The 15676-nt window shown below is 49.5% G+C and overlaps 1 protein-coding gene across 1 annotated transcript in view; it reads left to right on the top strand.

Moving 5' to 3' along the window:
• The window catches only part of DNAAF8 (dynein axonemal assembly factor 8), an 85310-nt gene extending 69634 nt beyond the window's left edge, over window positions 1-15676 (top strand). The window contains exons 27-32 of the mRNA XM_062503351.1: window positions 2773-2867; window positions 3807-3927; window positions 5938-6155; window positions 8031-8116; window positions 12355-12424; window positions 15599-15676. Coding sequence (XP_062359335.1) covers window positions 2773-2867; window positions 3807-3927; window positions 5938-6155; window positions 8031-8116; window positions 12355-12424; window positions 15599-15676 — 668 coding nt within the window. The remainder of the gene's footprint in view (window positions 1-2772; window positions 2868-3806; window positions 3928-5937; window positions 6156-8030; window positions 8117-12354; window positions 12425-15598) is intronic.

Below are 15676 nucleotides of genomic sequence, written 5' to 3'. Positions count from 1 at the left end.
GAGCAGCCTGTGGAGAGCCCAACATTACTGCCACAAGGAGGGAAGGACATAATTCCAAAGTTCCCATGGAATTTAGCATGGTTAGCTCCCTGCCTGCATTTTTCCTCAGTGTTGCACTGCTTTTGCACTAACACTAAAAGGAATATAAAAATAATAAAGCGATAATTTTTGTAAACTCAGGTGAGCTGGCAGGCACTGTGTGCCCTCAAGTCCCAGAGGAACTTTCTTGGCAATATCCATTGGTTATTTGGCTCTTCCCCTTGTATCCTGGGCTGTGAAATCACTCCCTCTTTTCACCCCTATCAAGTGGGCTGCTGAGAGCTGGCAGGGAGTGAAGGAGCCACAGCTTGGCAAAGAGAACCAACCCCTTGCAGAACCAGCACCTTGCAGAAACCTCTTTAACCCTGAGGACTTGGACTGAGCCAGGAGAGATCCCACAGGATTTGTGAGAGTGACTGAAGAGCAGGATCTACTTACACACATGCACACACATCAAAAAAAAAAAAAAAAAAAAAAAAAAGTGGTGAGGGCTCTTAAGCCAATACCCAATACTTTTCCATTGTCAGCCTCTGCTTCTCTCGCTCTTGAGGTGAATGAATGGATTGTGTATCCAGATTGTTCTGAAACACCTCAGTCATGGCTAAGAATGGGTAATATGCATCCCAAATTTCAGATGTTTGCTACAGTTGGAGCATCCCCATCATAACTCAATGAAAATGAGCAAGGGAAGCTGAGTCTCATCCCATTTCTGTTGGGAATTAAAGGGAGCTCCCTGTGTGAGAGAGATCCTTGGATGTTTTGACTCCCTTCAGAACCTTCAGCTGGGACCTAAAGTTGCTCTTGAGATCTGGGCTGAGCCCAGAGCACATGCACTGTGTAGGGCCCAGCTGTAGGGCTGGCCCGCCCAGCCCTCCCTGCACACACATTCCAGGATTGGGGATGCAGCTGTAGCTAACTCTGATGGATCTAGCCCAGCTGCTCTGCTCTGGAGCCCTCTGTCCCTAAGGAAAGGAGTGTTCCTAACCCCTGCACCTCCCAGAGCTTGACTGCAAACACAGATGGAAACATTGACCTACAAGCTGAGCTGGAAGAACCTTCAATGAATGACTGGGGGACTGTGCAAGCCCATCTTCCTTTCCTAGGAGGGAATACTAGGCTTTCCTAGTTTTGCTCCAGCTGAGGAAGAACTTCAGTTAATGCCAGAAGCAGAGCAAACTCTTACTGTTTCCTCCCAAAGTGACAGGGGACATGCAATTTCGATGGACATGGGGTTCCAGGGAGACTAGTGAACCAAGAAATGCAGCTTTAATCCTGCAGAGGTGAACCTGCACCCTCCCATCTCCTCTGGGGCTTGGGAAGTCATTGCACTGTGCTTTTTCTTGCATCCAAAGAGCTCTTACATGTGCACCCTACAGTGTCTTGTACCTTGAGCAAAGTGAGAGTAAAATGCTCATTTGGGGAGCGTTTGTGTTCTCTGTAATGCCACCAATGATGGAAGCACAGAAGGTTTGGTGTGGAGGTATGGAAAGGATCCAGCCTAGCTCATACACTGGGACTTACACAACCTCAGGATTATAAAACTGCTGCCTTAAGGGCTCTGGCTACACAAAACCTGGAATTATGGATATCCAACTGGGCGGAGTGCTCTCAGGTGGGATCTTTTGAAGGGGTAGCCTCAAAGGTGGTAATGTTTCAGAGGATATTGGTATCCCAGGAGCATGGATCTGTGCCAGCACATTGACAATATATCTAAACTCTAATAGAAAAAGCTTTTCCCTCTCTATTTTCCATCCACAAATCTCCAAACATTCTGAGTAATGCTTTATAACCCTGTTGCTTTATAGGGAAATACTCAGCTGCTAAGCCTGGAGGGACCTCTCGAGTCACTGAGTTCAGTTAATTCCCTCACAGACAGCCCCATCACATTTTCCCTTCCATAAGCACCCACCAGAACTGGATGGATGTCACAGAGCTTTGAGAACTAAAAATCCTCTTACATTTTCAAACTTAAATATAGTCGCATATACTTTGTGCCCATTTGTTCCTGTGCCATTATCTAGACTTTATTTTAAGTAGCTCTTTTTACACCTCTGACCTTTCCTACCCTGAAGTGTTTATCAGAAGTCAGATTTGTTTCTCAGCTTTGGGTCGTGTTGGGTCAAATGAGCCAAGGTCTGGTTTAACTCTTCAGATGATTCTCCATTTCCCCAGTCATCCTTATGTCATTTCTCTGACTGTTCCAGTCTCAATTTTCCTTTCTTGACCAGAGGTGAACAGAAAAATGTACTTCCATCAGCAATGCCTTGTGCTAATTCTGATTCCCATAGTCAGAGTTCCCAGTATATTTGGGACCTACATTATTGTTAGTAAGCACATTTGTTTTACTAACCAGTAGCTCTTCCCCTTCAGTAGGGGTAGCCTGGTGTGATCCAGAAGCAAGGGAACAACAGGATTTAGAGCTGGAATTGAAAGGTTTCACAGTCTCCTTAACATGATTCCCTCAGCTCCAGTGTTAGGTAATAGAAGAAATCTTGTTTACACAATGAAGCTGCTAGGTGATAGTAAGATAGAATCAAAATACCAAGGAGACAATGGAACTATTCTAAATATAATGATTTAAAATGTTTGCTATTACTGTACAGAACAGCTGGCCTTTTAAAGCAATTACTGCAGTGAGTTGCACATCATCAATCTCTCCAAAAGATGAGTGTGAGTCTAGAGAATGTTTAATTCATGGCCTGAGAGAATCTTCTCATTGTATTTCTCTCTCAGGCTCTAGATCCTATCTAATGGCTGTCCGGGATGTGAAGCTGTTCTTCCCAGAAGGGCTGTGCTGTGCCCAAAGTCAGACAGTGCAGGAGCAAGAGGTAGGAACGTGCCCTTTCCTGAGCTTTATCCTGCTGTGGCAGAGCAGCAGCTTTGGCCCTGCTATCCCGTGACTTCTCTCCTATTATGCTTTAGATAATGCAACTCTGGATGTGCTTCCCGAGCTGCCAAGTTCTCCTGGTCCTGGGGATGCTCCTCCCTCTACACTGACCCGGCAGTCTTGGTGGGGGGGGGGAGGAGCTGCTGCAGATCTGTTTGTTCAGCAAGCTCTGCTGTGAATTTGGGAGGGCTCAGGGCTTGTGCTCCTAAATGATCAACATTGCTTTGGAAGCAGGTCATGAGCAGCCTCACCCTGGCTGATAAGGCACACTTGACCCAGGAGTTTGTTTTTTATCAGCTTTGTGTCGTTCAAGGATGGGATGGCTGATGATGTGAAAACGATTGGGACATGCTCAAACAAGGGATGGAAATGTTTGAGCTTTGCTGTGGCTCAGAGGTGATCCAGCTGAGATGGTCCTCCCAGGAGATTAGCTCTGGAAGTGGCCACATCTGTAATGGGCTTCACTCATGTGGGTGTGCAGCTCAGAGCAGGACATCCTCACTGTGCCAATTCATTCAAGGACAGAGGGAGCTGCTACACCCCAGCGTGGTACTGGGTAAAGCTGTCAGACTTTCACAGGTTTTGTTTGAGTTCCTGGCCTTGAAAAGCTGGGAGTAGAGACCTTGGAGTGATGTCTGGATATGGGACCTTGAAAAGGGTGATGAGGTGCTGCACTGAATTAAGGCTCAATTAAAAAGACGAATGCATGCAAAATGTTCTTGTATCTCCAGACAAGCAGGTGTTTTCTAGGCTGGCAATTACAGAAGTACACGACAGCAACAAAAGCTTCACAGCTTGCATGAATCAATACTTGAGGAGTGTTACCCTAATGTGTTCACATGAGTTGCTTCTCCCTCCTTCTCTGCCTTCCCTCCTGCAGATCCATAACCTGAAACATGACCCCATCCTCAGCCTGGGAATCAGGAAGCAGCGCAAGATCCTAACCCGTGACCCAGGAAGACATCCCAGTGTCCTGGGCTCCAAGCAGCCAGGCAGTCCTGGTAAGGAAATGTAATCCTGTTAGAGTTTGGGACTGCTACTGATTAATTGGACAGCAAGACAAACCATCTGGTGACAGCAAGATTGGGTATTGATGTCCTTTCAGAAGGAGAGAGCCAGCTCAGATCTGCAGAGAACAGCTCCAGGGGAGTCCAGCCTTTAACTATTCACCTGCCAGCACTTGAGGGGTTTACAGACAGAGCTGTTCACAAGGGATGGCCTTAACAGCAACAGCAGAACAAGCACTGACAACACAGCTGGTGTCAGAGCAGCACATGTTCCTCTCTGAGCTCTTCCCAGGCGTCTCAGCACAGTCCTGGGGGCTTGTGTCCCTTCAGAGAGGCAGGAGCACAGGGCTGGGCAGTGTGAGCTGTTCTGTGCTGGGAGTAGTTAAATATCAGTCGGTGTAGGGAGTGCTGCTGGCAGTGTGGCCAGAGGCCTCTCCTGAGCTGGGCTCAGAGCTCATTCAGCTCCCACTGCTGCTGAGCAGCTGCCAGCTCCAAATGACTCCCAGCTATGGCCAGGCTGACTTTGATTGGGAGATGAAGCCTCAGCCAGGCTGACACTTCTTGGGATGCAGCAGCTTCTCAGGGCTTTTCCTGCTGATTTGACTTGATAGACATGTGTAAACACAGCTGTGCTGCAGGGGCAGGAGATGGCACTGACACGAGGGGATGCTCCCACCTTGGGATGTTGTGCATTGATCCCAAGCCTTTATAAACAAGCAGGGACCAGGTGAAGTATCCCTGTGGTGTTCCCTGGGGAACAGAATTGTTTAGAAGCAGGCTGTTCCCATTCCTGTAACTTCAGTTCTGATGTAGGCAGCTCAGAAAATGTTCCTGTGCTACACCTGATCACTGCAGTCCTCAATTCCAGCAGTGGAATCACAGGATTGTTGTGGATGGCAGAGGGGAAGGATAAAAAAATGTCAGAATCACAGCCCAGCCCTGCCTGACACAGGACTTTGGGGTGGAATTGGTCATATACCAGCATGAGTAGAAGTGCAAGGAGGGGGCTAATAAATTAAGTCCTCTGGGGTGAACATTTAAATCACTTGTGGTCTCTGAAGGAGGATTTTTCCCAAGGTATTTGGGAAGGATGTTTTCCCCATAGTGCACAGTGGGGAAGGAGCAGGTTTGCTGTGACTGAATCACTTAATTTGTAGAAGAGATTGCATAAAATAAAATAATATAATAAAACAGGTTGTTGTGGAGAGAGCACAGGTATTCTGCAGGCTTTGCACAGCTCAGTGTTGGGAGCTAATCTCAAAATACACACCCTTAATTTCCTGCTGCATGAGGATATCTTAGCTTTGAAGATGCCTAAGCAGAGTAAAAAGGAAAGCAGTGTACAGCCCTGATGTGTTTGTGTCTCAGAAAATGTATTTCAAAGAGTTACTGCCCTGGAAAAGCAAGTCCACGTGATCTCTGAACTGTCAGGCACGATCTCGTAAGTGCCTCCAGCAAAGCAGACACATCACTCACGTTCTGGGCTCATCTTGGACACTAGAGGAAGCTCTTGCACACAAGGAAACCTCCTTCCAGCAAATAATTATCACAAAATTGCTGCCTAATGGACAGACAGATTTATCATGAGGAAAATATGAAATACATTAAGCCTCACGTATGCTGAGCAGAATTACATTTGGGATTATAAAAGCAGCTGGATTAGCAGCTTTCTCTGCTTGGAAAAAAAAATGAAAATGGAATAGTATCTCCTGTAGCAAACCAGCAGTTGTCCTTGTCTGACTCCTGAAATGGGGTCACTCCTGCTGTCTTGTGATCTCCAGACAGGGACACAAAGGCGTGCAGCAGCTCAGGATGAGCATCCCAGGGCACATCCCAGGGCAGGTCCTAGGGCACATCCCAGGGCACATCACATCCCAGGGCACATCCCAGTGCTGCACTGCCTCCATCCACCACGGACGTGTCTGTGCCAGGGCAGAGGCATTGAGAGGACTCAGAGGTGCTGGGGGGAGAGACCAAAGAAGTGTTTTGCTCTTGTCCCACCAGGTCAGGCATTGCTGGAGCAGCCCTGCCAAACCACCTGCCTGGTGCTGCCTGGAATAATCCTGCAGGGTTCAGAGCCCCCCCCATACGTGCAGCTGCTGGAGGAGCTCGTGGCCAGTGGCTCTGTGGTGACTGGAGCTCGCCTGGCTGTGCTGGACTCACCTCAGGCTCTCTGCATCTCCCAGATGCTCAGCAGGGCCAAGGGCAGTGTTGCAGCAAAGGTATGGAACAGCTGGAACTGGGCTTTGCTTCCTTGGCACAAAAGAAGAGCCTTGTAGAGATTTGCTCTGATGTGCTGCCAAGGCTTTGGTGGTGCTATTACAACACTACCTCTGAACCCTGGCACCTCTGGTGAGTAATGTGGGCACTGGGGACACTTCATGGTGTTCTTGCATCCCTGGGAGCCTTCAACACCATCCCCTGTGAATGTAGCCCTCATGGGAATGGCCCATCCATCACTTATTTATTGAATGTTTCTTTCCAGTCAGCCATCACCCTGTTCTGTGTGCTCTGCTGCTGTCTCCTGTCTTGTTTCTCTATATAAATACAGTTTCTATTTCTCTCTCTGTAATCACACCTCATTAATCCTCCTCTACAATGCTAAAAAATTATCTTTTTTCTTCTTGGACTGTGCCTTGGAGCCTGAGCCAGATTTCCCACCTGGAGTGTTGCCTCCCACTCTGGGGTTCCCAGCACAGGAAGGACATAGAGCTGCTGGAGCTAGTCCAGAGGAGGCACCAGGATGATCAGAGGGATGGAGCAGCTCTGCTGGGAGGAAAGGCTGAGGGAATTATTCACCTGGAGAAGAAAAGGCTTTGGGGTGACCTCATTGTAGCCTTCCAGTATGTAAAGGAGCTACAAGAAAGATGGAGAGAGACTATTTACAAGGGCCTGGAGGGACAGGACATAGGGAATGGCTTCCTACTGCCAGAGTGCAGGGATGGATGGGATATTGGGAAGGAATTGTTCCCTGTGAAGGCCCTGGCACAGGATGCCCAAAGAAGCTGTGGCTGCCCCTGGATCCCTGGAAATGTCCAAGGCCAGATTGGATGGGGCTTGGAGCAGGCTGGGACAGTGGAAGGTACCCCAGGACAAGATGGGCTTTGAAGTCCCTTCCAGCCCAGGCCATTCTGTGGCTCTCAGTAGGTGCAGCCCAACACAGGATGTGCTGCTGGGCTGAGCTGACTTTGCTCCACAGCAACAGAATACCAGGTCCAGGCTGTTTTGGTGGAGGAAAAGCCCACCCAGTCAGGAACCTTGCCTGGGCAAAGCTGGAAGGTGGAATGTGCAGGAAGATGCTGTCAGCAGCAGAGAGTAAACAATTACAGTGTAATTACAAAAGTAATTACAGTGGCAGTAGCAAACCAAAAATCACCTGAGGGCTGTCAGACCATAGCAGGCCCTTGACAAACGTTTGGGCTTCCAGCTCTCCCTTCTAAATCTTGGGTGTTACCTATAATAGGAGCATGTAAGATCCTTTCAGGTTGTGCTTTTTAAAACTGACAGCATCCCTTTGAAGTACATCTGTATGGAGCAGCAATTACATCTAGCAGCCAATTAGTGCAAGCACTTCTTTCCTGTCCCCTGAGTCCCCCGAGGATCCATCCCTCTGCACATAGAATGTGCACAGCTCTCTAGGAAGGACAAATCAGCATTGGGGGAGCAGAGCCATCCCTCCTTCCTCCTGTCAGAGATAAATGGCCCTGGGCAGAACTGGTGTGTTTCCAGAAGGATCTGTCACTGCTGAGCCAAAGGTGAACATGTTACAGCCTTTGCGCGCTCTCTCTCTCTCTCTAGAAGGGAGATGAGCTTCTTCAAGTAGTGTTTCTGCTACAAAATCTCAGTATTTACCTTGGTTCCTGCTTCCAGCAGAGATAGGGACTGGATAACACACCCAGATACTCACTGGTTTTCACTCAGAGAGGGAAACAGCAATACTGGGTGGGCTGTGGGATCACAGACAGCTCAGACATGGCACTGGCTCTGCCTGGAAGGATCTGTTGCTCTATGGCTCCTGCTCCTCACCCATCAGCCAGACTTAGAGTCTTGTTCGAGTTCAGAGCAGCACCAAAGCTCAGTTCCTCCCTCTCTTGCAGTGCTCCCTGTTGAAGGATGGGTTATGCCTGGTGCTGGCAGCACAGTGGGACAGCACTGTCACCTCCCTGGGCTCCCTGCTGGACAGGTAAGGAGGAGCTCCTGCCCTGAGGGAGACCACTTCTCTTTTCTGTGCTTCTCATCAGGGCAGCTGCCACTCAAGGGCAGCCTGTTCTGCACAGGTACCTTGTGCATGGGTCTGTCACTGGGTCATGGAATTGTTAAGGTTGGAAAAGATCAAATCCAGCCAGCAGCCCAGTACCAGCAGCACATTCACCATTAAACCAGGCCCTCACATGTCACATCCACACACTTGAACACTTCCAAGGATGGTGACTACACCAGGGCCCTACACAGCTGTGCCAGTGCCTGACCCTTCCCATGAAGAAATTTTCCCAATATCCAACCTAAACCTCCCCTGGCACAATTTGAGGCCATTCTCTGTCCTCCTGTCCCTGTTCCCTGGGAGCAGAGCCCGACCCCCTGGCTGTCCCCTCCTGTCAGGGAGTTGTGCAGAGCCAGAAGGTTCCCCCTGAGCCTCCTTTTCTCCAGGCTGAGCCCCTTTCCCAGCTCCCTCAGCCTCTCCTGGTGCTCCAGCCCCTTCCCCAGCTCTGTTCCCTTCCCTGGACGCACTCCAGCCCCTCAGTGTCTCTTGTCATGAGGGCACCTGATACCTGAGAGTACCCCCTAGTTTCCAAGTCATGTGTGCTCTACTCAGGACATTTAAAAACCAAGTTGTGTTTTCTGTTGGACTGCAGTGTCCATAGGGCTTGGCAGCATGGTTCCATGAATACAGGGAATTCTTTGAAGAAAGGACTCACATTGGCAATAGACCTGCTGAATCAATAAAATTCCTAGGAGAAATAAAAAAAAAAAAATTAAAAACCACCAAACCTTAAAATAAATGCCAGAAAGCAAGATCCAAAATTAGCCTTTTAAATAAATCACCAGAAACGCTGGGTAGAGGATGTATAAGCCTGGAAAAACAAACAGAACCCCTCTGCAGGGACTGATTAGTGAAACAGAATGATTAGCAGGGCAATTAACCCTGTGTTCCCCAGAGGGAAGTGCTCCCTGCACGGGGCTGGTATTTGGCACTGGCATGTGCAGCTCTCACACATGGCTCCTCTGGCACAGGAACCAAGAGTCAGGTTTGTGCCACATCCCATGTGGAGCAGCCCAGCAGCCATGCCAAAAACCCCATCCTGACTTTGGCTGTAGCCTCTGGAGGACTTCCAGCAAGTGCTGTCAGTGGGACAGGAGTCAGGGATTGAGGGGTGCTGGAGTCTGCAGGCATCAAGGGATCAAAGCTGAACATCCACATTGCTGCACCTCAGAGTTCTCATACCTTGCAGAAACGTTCCCAGGGCCACACCTGGGAGCAATAGTTGGAACAGATTCCATTGGTAACTTTTCAAAAATGTTTTTAAGCTACTGACAGCATTTCCATTCATTTAAAATCACACCCTTGGAAGCCACAGCCCAAACCTTCCACTCTGCAAGGAGAGAAAAGAGCAAGTTACCCAAGACGTTTGTGGTGAGATTTCTCCCAATCTTTCTCTGGTTTACAATGAAATAAAAGTGAACTTCTGGGAACCCTGGAGGTAACTGCTGGAGGTAATTCTGAGAGAGTCACTCAAGATCTCCATACCTCTTTATTTTCCCCAGCACCACAGTCATGGGTGCTGCTTAACAGGATGAGCTGCAGCCCAGCACTTCCCTCTCCTTCAGGTTGGATGTGTTTCCAGGGGCCAGTCCCAAGGCAGTCCCTCCAGAGACACCTCCTGTGGCTTCTCCCGGCTTTCAGAGAGCCAAGGGGCTGAGCAGGGAGTGGGCAGGAATAGGTGCCAATCTCTGCACCTTCATCCCCCCTCCTGCTCTGTACAAAGGATGAACTTCTGTGCTGAACTCCAAAATACACGTGCATCACTTATGGGGGTCAGGAGGCACTTCCAAAGGGCAGGATCCACTCCCAAACAAATGGATCCACTCTGTCTCTCTCCCCAGTGCCAGAACCAGTGATCACAGAGCCTTTTCAAACCAGCTCTACCAAAAAAACAACAACAAAAAAAAAAAAAAAAAAAAAAAAAAACACCACCAACAAACAACAACAACAAAAAGACATTTTTTTCATTATAGAAAAAGCCTGTGGAAGGGAGGGGCAGCACAGCGTGCCCAAGGGTGGGAAGAAGGAGGGCTCTAATCCTCAGGGTGATCAGGAGCTCACACCCATATTGTCTCCCAAGCCGTTCAACTTTTTAAAATCAGCCTGACTTCCCTGGTGCCTCCCAAGGACACTTCATGCCAAGACATCTTCAATTTAAATAACACCAGAGGTTAATTACTCTTAAGGCTCCATCAGCCCTTTCTGTCCTGGATAAATCGCCAGATATTTATCTTCCTCTTTCTGCCAGGGCCCGGGATTCCAATACCTGCCCAGTTCCCTGCATTTCAGCTGTACTGCTGAAGCCTCACCGTGGTACAGGGATTATTTTCCAGCCCTGGGATTTGAGTCACAGCTGAACCACATTTCTGTGGCTCTGTGCCATAGGCAGGGACGTTCCCATCAGTATGGAAGCCTGGCTGTGATGTCAGAGATGGGCTGGGATAAAGAGGAATCAGGTGTTGAGAGGAACAATATGGGCTTTGCTAGTGTAACTGCTCCTAGTCCTGAGCCTATTACAGCTTTCCTAAGCTAGCTCTGTCAAAGAGAGATGTTCAGGTCCTGGGAGATTTGGAGACAGCCCCAGATTCTCCTTGCTGTGATTGTTCAGCAGCAGAGCCCACTCCAGCTGTTCTCTGGACATCCAGGGCATTATTTCTGCACCAAAAAAACGCAGAGCACAGAAAAAGGGACACGAACAATGCAGGTGTGGGCACAAAAGCAGCCTGGGAGTTTGGTTGGCTGCCAAAAGTGGAGCCAAAGCAGGAATCTGGGAGGGTGCCAAGGGGAGCTCACGGGGCAGAGGGAGATGTTTGGGGGTGAGGGAGCAGTTCCCTCCCTGGGGAGGGAAGTGACACCATCCTATCCACAGACAAGAGAAAACTATGTGGGACTCGCCTTCCTTGTTCTGTCAGCATCTGGCTGCCTGGATGGCTCAGGATAAAGCATCTGAATTTTCCCTGTCATAACTTGTTTTCACAGCCACATTTCCTGGCTGCAGGGTGGCAGAGGCAAGAATTTACAGCATTAGATTCAAAGCAACTCCTGGAAGGAAAGCATGCTCTGCTTTTTATGCATGACAAACCAGATTTAGCTGCCTTAAGAGGTGATGCTGATTCCACAGTGATTACTCCTCTATGGTTTAAGCATGTAAAAAGCACTTTAAGATTGTCAGGACCTGTGTTGTGCACAGACTTAGCAGCTCACCTGGTTAACTCAGCTCTGTAGGCAGGGTTTGGCTAAAGCACCCCCAAAACCGAGCTGCAGCAGGAGAAAATTAAAGTTTAAGCCAGGCTTTGTGCCGTCCTGCCTTTAAGCGAAGTGCTGCAATCAGAGCAGAAGCCCAGTGCTGAGGAACTTAGCTGGATGTTTTTCTCTCGATGAAACATTCTTCCCAAGTGTTAATTGGTGCTGGCAGGGAGCGATGTTATCCCTATAGGAAGCTCATCCCGGGGAGCTTTGGAGGGGAAGGAGGTGTAGAAATTAAAAAAAAAAAAAAAAAAAAAAAAAAAGAGGAGAACACATGATGTGTAAAATCTCAGATCTGTTGAAAACCAGTGAAGGGAAAACTGTTGCCAAGCACAATACCTGGATATGGGGGAAGGGAGCAGGGAGTGGTTTCCAAAGCCTCGCCAGAGCTTTTTTCAAGCCCGAGGCTCTGAGCGTGCACGGAGTCCCTTTAAGAGACACTTCAGAACTTGGTACCTTGCCTTTTGATTTCTCTGGAATACATTTTGTGGTCAGGTCGTGTGTGGTTTGAGGAGGCCCAGAGCAAAACCAGGACTGCTAAGGCAGTGCCTGCTGCTCCAGGGAGTTTAGTAAACCTGGGATTGGGGGAAAACACCCAGATTACCTCAGTGGAGGAGAAGCCCTGTGCCCAAAGTGAAGTACCCACATTTTTTTTTGCATTTCCCACTGCCCCAGAGCCACCATTATACAACTGGACATGGCTATTTGTTTGAAGGTTTGTATTTAAAAAGTGCAAAGCCATTTACACAAAGCTTAGTAAAACCCAGGATTTAGCTGTGTAAAGAGAAGCAGTAACAGATGCCCGTGGCTAGAGCTGCTGGCACAGAGCTCAGACCTCCCCAGAGCTGGGTCATCTCCCTCCCTCCCAGCTGACATGGCAAACTAACCCTGCTTCCCTTTCTCTTTTCTCCCAGTGCCTGCTGGCAGAACCAGTCAGTCCTGGACACTGCAGAGCACCTCCTTTATCCCCAAAATGAGCATCAGGCAAGTAGAGAAGTTTATGGTATGGATATGAGTTCTTTGTGCCCCTGTGATGAAGGAAACTTGATATTGGTTGAAATTTCAAAGAAAATTATAACTTTGATGAGTCAGAGGTGGTGACAGCCCCAAGCCTTGGCTTAGACTGAGAGCCCAGAACATGGGAAAGGTGGGACCAAAATCCTGTCAAACTGTCTCCCACATTACAATGGTGACACAGTTTTGAATCAAAACATTTGGAGATATTGATAAAGGTTCTATGTTTTCCATAGAAATTCTGCTGCTTTTTTGTGAAAAAATCAACACTGAGAAAAATATCACAGAATCATGGAATGGTTGGGGTTGGAAGGGACCTGCAAACCATCCAGTGCTCCCCCTGCCATGGGCAGAGGGACACCTTCCACTATCCCAGGCTGCTCCAAGCCCCATCCAGCCTGGCCTTGGATACAGCCAGGGATCCAGGGCAGCCACAGCTTCTCTGGGCACCCTGTGCCAGGGCCTGCCCACCCTCACAGGGAAGGATTTCAAGTGTCTGTGATATTTGTCAAAAATAGTGACAGGAAATGTTCATTCAGCCATGGCCAGCTATGGCCAAGCTGGCACAGGTCCTGTGTTCTGAAAGTTGCATTTCAGAAGCCCAAATCCAAGTGGAAGAGGAGGAGTGAAGGCATTAGCCATTCCAGGGATGGTCTAGCTGAATATTTTTTCAGTAATTCATCCCAAGAAAGGAAACACTGAGCACCAGACATGTGGGCAGCTAATGGGAATAAACTGCATAAATACATTCAAAATTTGGGCTGTAATCATCAAAGTTTAGTTCAAAACAAATGAGAGATTTGGATAGAGGAGGCAGAGCCTGAGGAGTTGGGATCAGGAGATGTGAAGTGATGGTGGAGGTGTCCCTGCCCATGCCAGGGGGGTGGAGTGACATGAGCTTTAAGGTGCCTTCCAGCCCAAACCATTCTGTGATTCTGTGATGAAAGACTTGTGGAGAGTAAGAAATGATAGCAAGTGGACAAACCTCTCCTCTGGATTCCTTTTCTTCCCAATAAAAGCCCAGCAGGAGAGCAAGATGTGTTTGTAACCTCATCTAACACATCAGAGCTGCTGCCTTCAAGCACCAGTGCTCTAAGGATTGAGCCTTAAAAGACACGGAGCCCTCTTTGAAGTGTGCATTCCTGCTTTTAACACGCACAAAACTACCCCAAGTTCCCCAGAGTGGCTGAGCTGCCGTTCCCAGGGCACAGTGGGATCCCGGAGCTGCAGTGACTGGGCAGCTCTGCCTGCACGGCTCTGCAGGGCTGTCACAGCCCAGTGCTGCCTGCTGCCAGGGTGCCAGGCTGTTGCCAAGGAATGTGACAGGGCAGCGAGTCCAGGCTGTCTCCTGATTTGCTTTGAAAGGACATTACATCTCTGTGCCTGACATAAAATCCCTGCTGCTTCCCGGCACTGGGGAACGAGCCTATCAGGGAGAGGCTTCCAGGGCTTCTTGTGCTGGAAAGGAGAAAAAGCAAATATGCTCAGCCCTTCTCCCTGCTTCTGGCAGCCTGGGATGTGCAGTGGGATCCCTCTGGAAGCAGAGGCTGCTCACAGGAGCTCGGAGTTTCGAGCAGGAATGCAGTCCTGGGACAGCAGCACATCTCCCTGGGGGTACAGACAGCACAGCAGCAGCTCCTGTTGGTTTTCCAACGGGCCTTTTTCTCCCAGGTTCAGGGTAGGTTCAGGAATCAGAGTGAGATCTGAGGAGCAAACACACTGGGGAATCTGTTTCTCAAAGGATGGCCCCAGGAATGATGTTTGAGCCTCTGATCTCCTGCTAACGAGTTTATGAAATGTCAGCTAGGCTTTGCAGGGCAAAGCTAATGAGCAACAACACGATATCAGGCAGAGTTCAGGAGGGTTAAATGAACATGGGTTTCAAATCCTCATGGTCTGAGCAGAGCTGCAGCCCTTCCTGGTGGAGTCAAGCCATGGAAGTGAAATGGAATATCATCCTGGCTCCCAGTGTGATTTGGGATTAGGCAATAGGATGAGAAATCAGCTTTCCAAACATGGCCTGGTGCAGTGCTGACATCTGTGCCTGGGCTGGCTGTCTGCCTGCTTCTGCTGCATTCCTGGACACCTTCATCTGCCTTGGGTGAAACACCTGCCTTAGGAGCAGACAAATCCAGGCTTTGGGAGTTCCTTGTCCTCAGCACAGCTCATATTTGGAAGAGATAGAGCCACAGTTTGTTGGTGCCACCATTAGGGGCTGGTGACCTTCCACATGTGTGTCCCAGATGTTCCTGCAGCTGGTCCATGCCCAAACTGGGATGTTTCTAGTTATAGAGGAGTGGTCAGGGAGTGCTGTCCTCAGCCTGGGGGCTGGGATGTCCTGGGGCTGGACACTTGCCCTCACCTGCAGCAGTGACTGTGGCTGGGATGGGGCTGTGAGGACCCAGTAGCTGTCCCTTGGTGACATCACTGACCTGCCACCATCAGCCATCAGAGCAGTGGGGTGACACAATCTCTGTCCCTCACAAAGAGCCCACAGGAGCAGTCCAGACTCCCCGGGCAGCACCAAACCCTCCACTCTGGAGCCACCCCCCCCCTGCACATACCTGAAACGTGGAACTGGAGCAGAGCAACACAGGGAAAACACCTCCTCTTGGCATGATTCTCTGCCCCTCAGCAGCAGGCAGAAGGGCTGCAGTCCCATAAAAGAGACTAAAAAGCTGTGAGGAGAGGCAGGGCTGGCAGGAGGGCCCGAGGGCTGTGTGGGGTGGGCAGCAGCACAGCACCCCCAGCTTTTGGGGCCGTGGTGCTCATTAGCACAGCTAGGATTGCAGACTGGGCTGCAGCCCTTGGTACCACATTGGCCTCTCGAGCTGGGAAACAGCAATGCCAGGGCTGCTCCAGGGCTGGGCTTGGGAAGGACGGGCAGAGCAGCCAGGGAGGATGGAGATTTCCCACTTAGCACCTCATATGTTGTTGCTTTTCTTCAGTTCCTTGAAAACAACTCCTGAGCATCACAAGGAGCAGGGGCTCCCTGCTGTGGGACACTCACAGCCACCTCTGTGCTGGGACTAATCCAGCCTGGGAAACAGCCTCTGCACAAGAAACCTGCCTCTGGAAAAGAGTTTCTTTGCCATGCACAGAATTCACAGCTCTCCTCCAACACTTTCCTTGTTTTCTCCCCAGGCCCAGGAGCTGCTCTGCTGCCTTTTTGACTCCCTGACATCAGAGAGCATCCACAGAATTGAATCCCAGGACTGCTAG

The sequence above is a fragment of the Cinclus cinclus genome, chromosome 16 (genome assembly GCF_963662255.1).
Source record: "Cinclus cinclus chromosome 16, bCinCin1.1, whole genome shotgun sequence".
Classification (NCBI taxonomy): domain Eukaryota; kingdom Metazoa; phylum Chordata; class Aves; order Passeriformes; family Cinclidae; genus Cinclus; species Cinclus cinclus.
The sequence above is the reverse complement of the archived record's forward strand: the minus strand, read 5'-3'. Positions and strand labels throughout refer to the sequence as shown.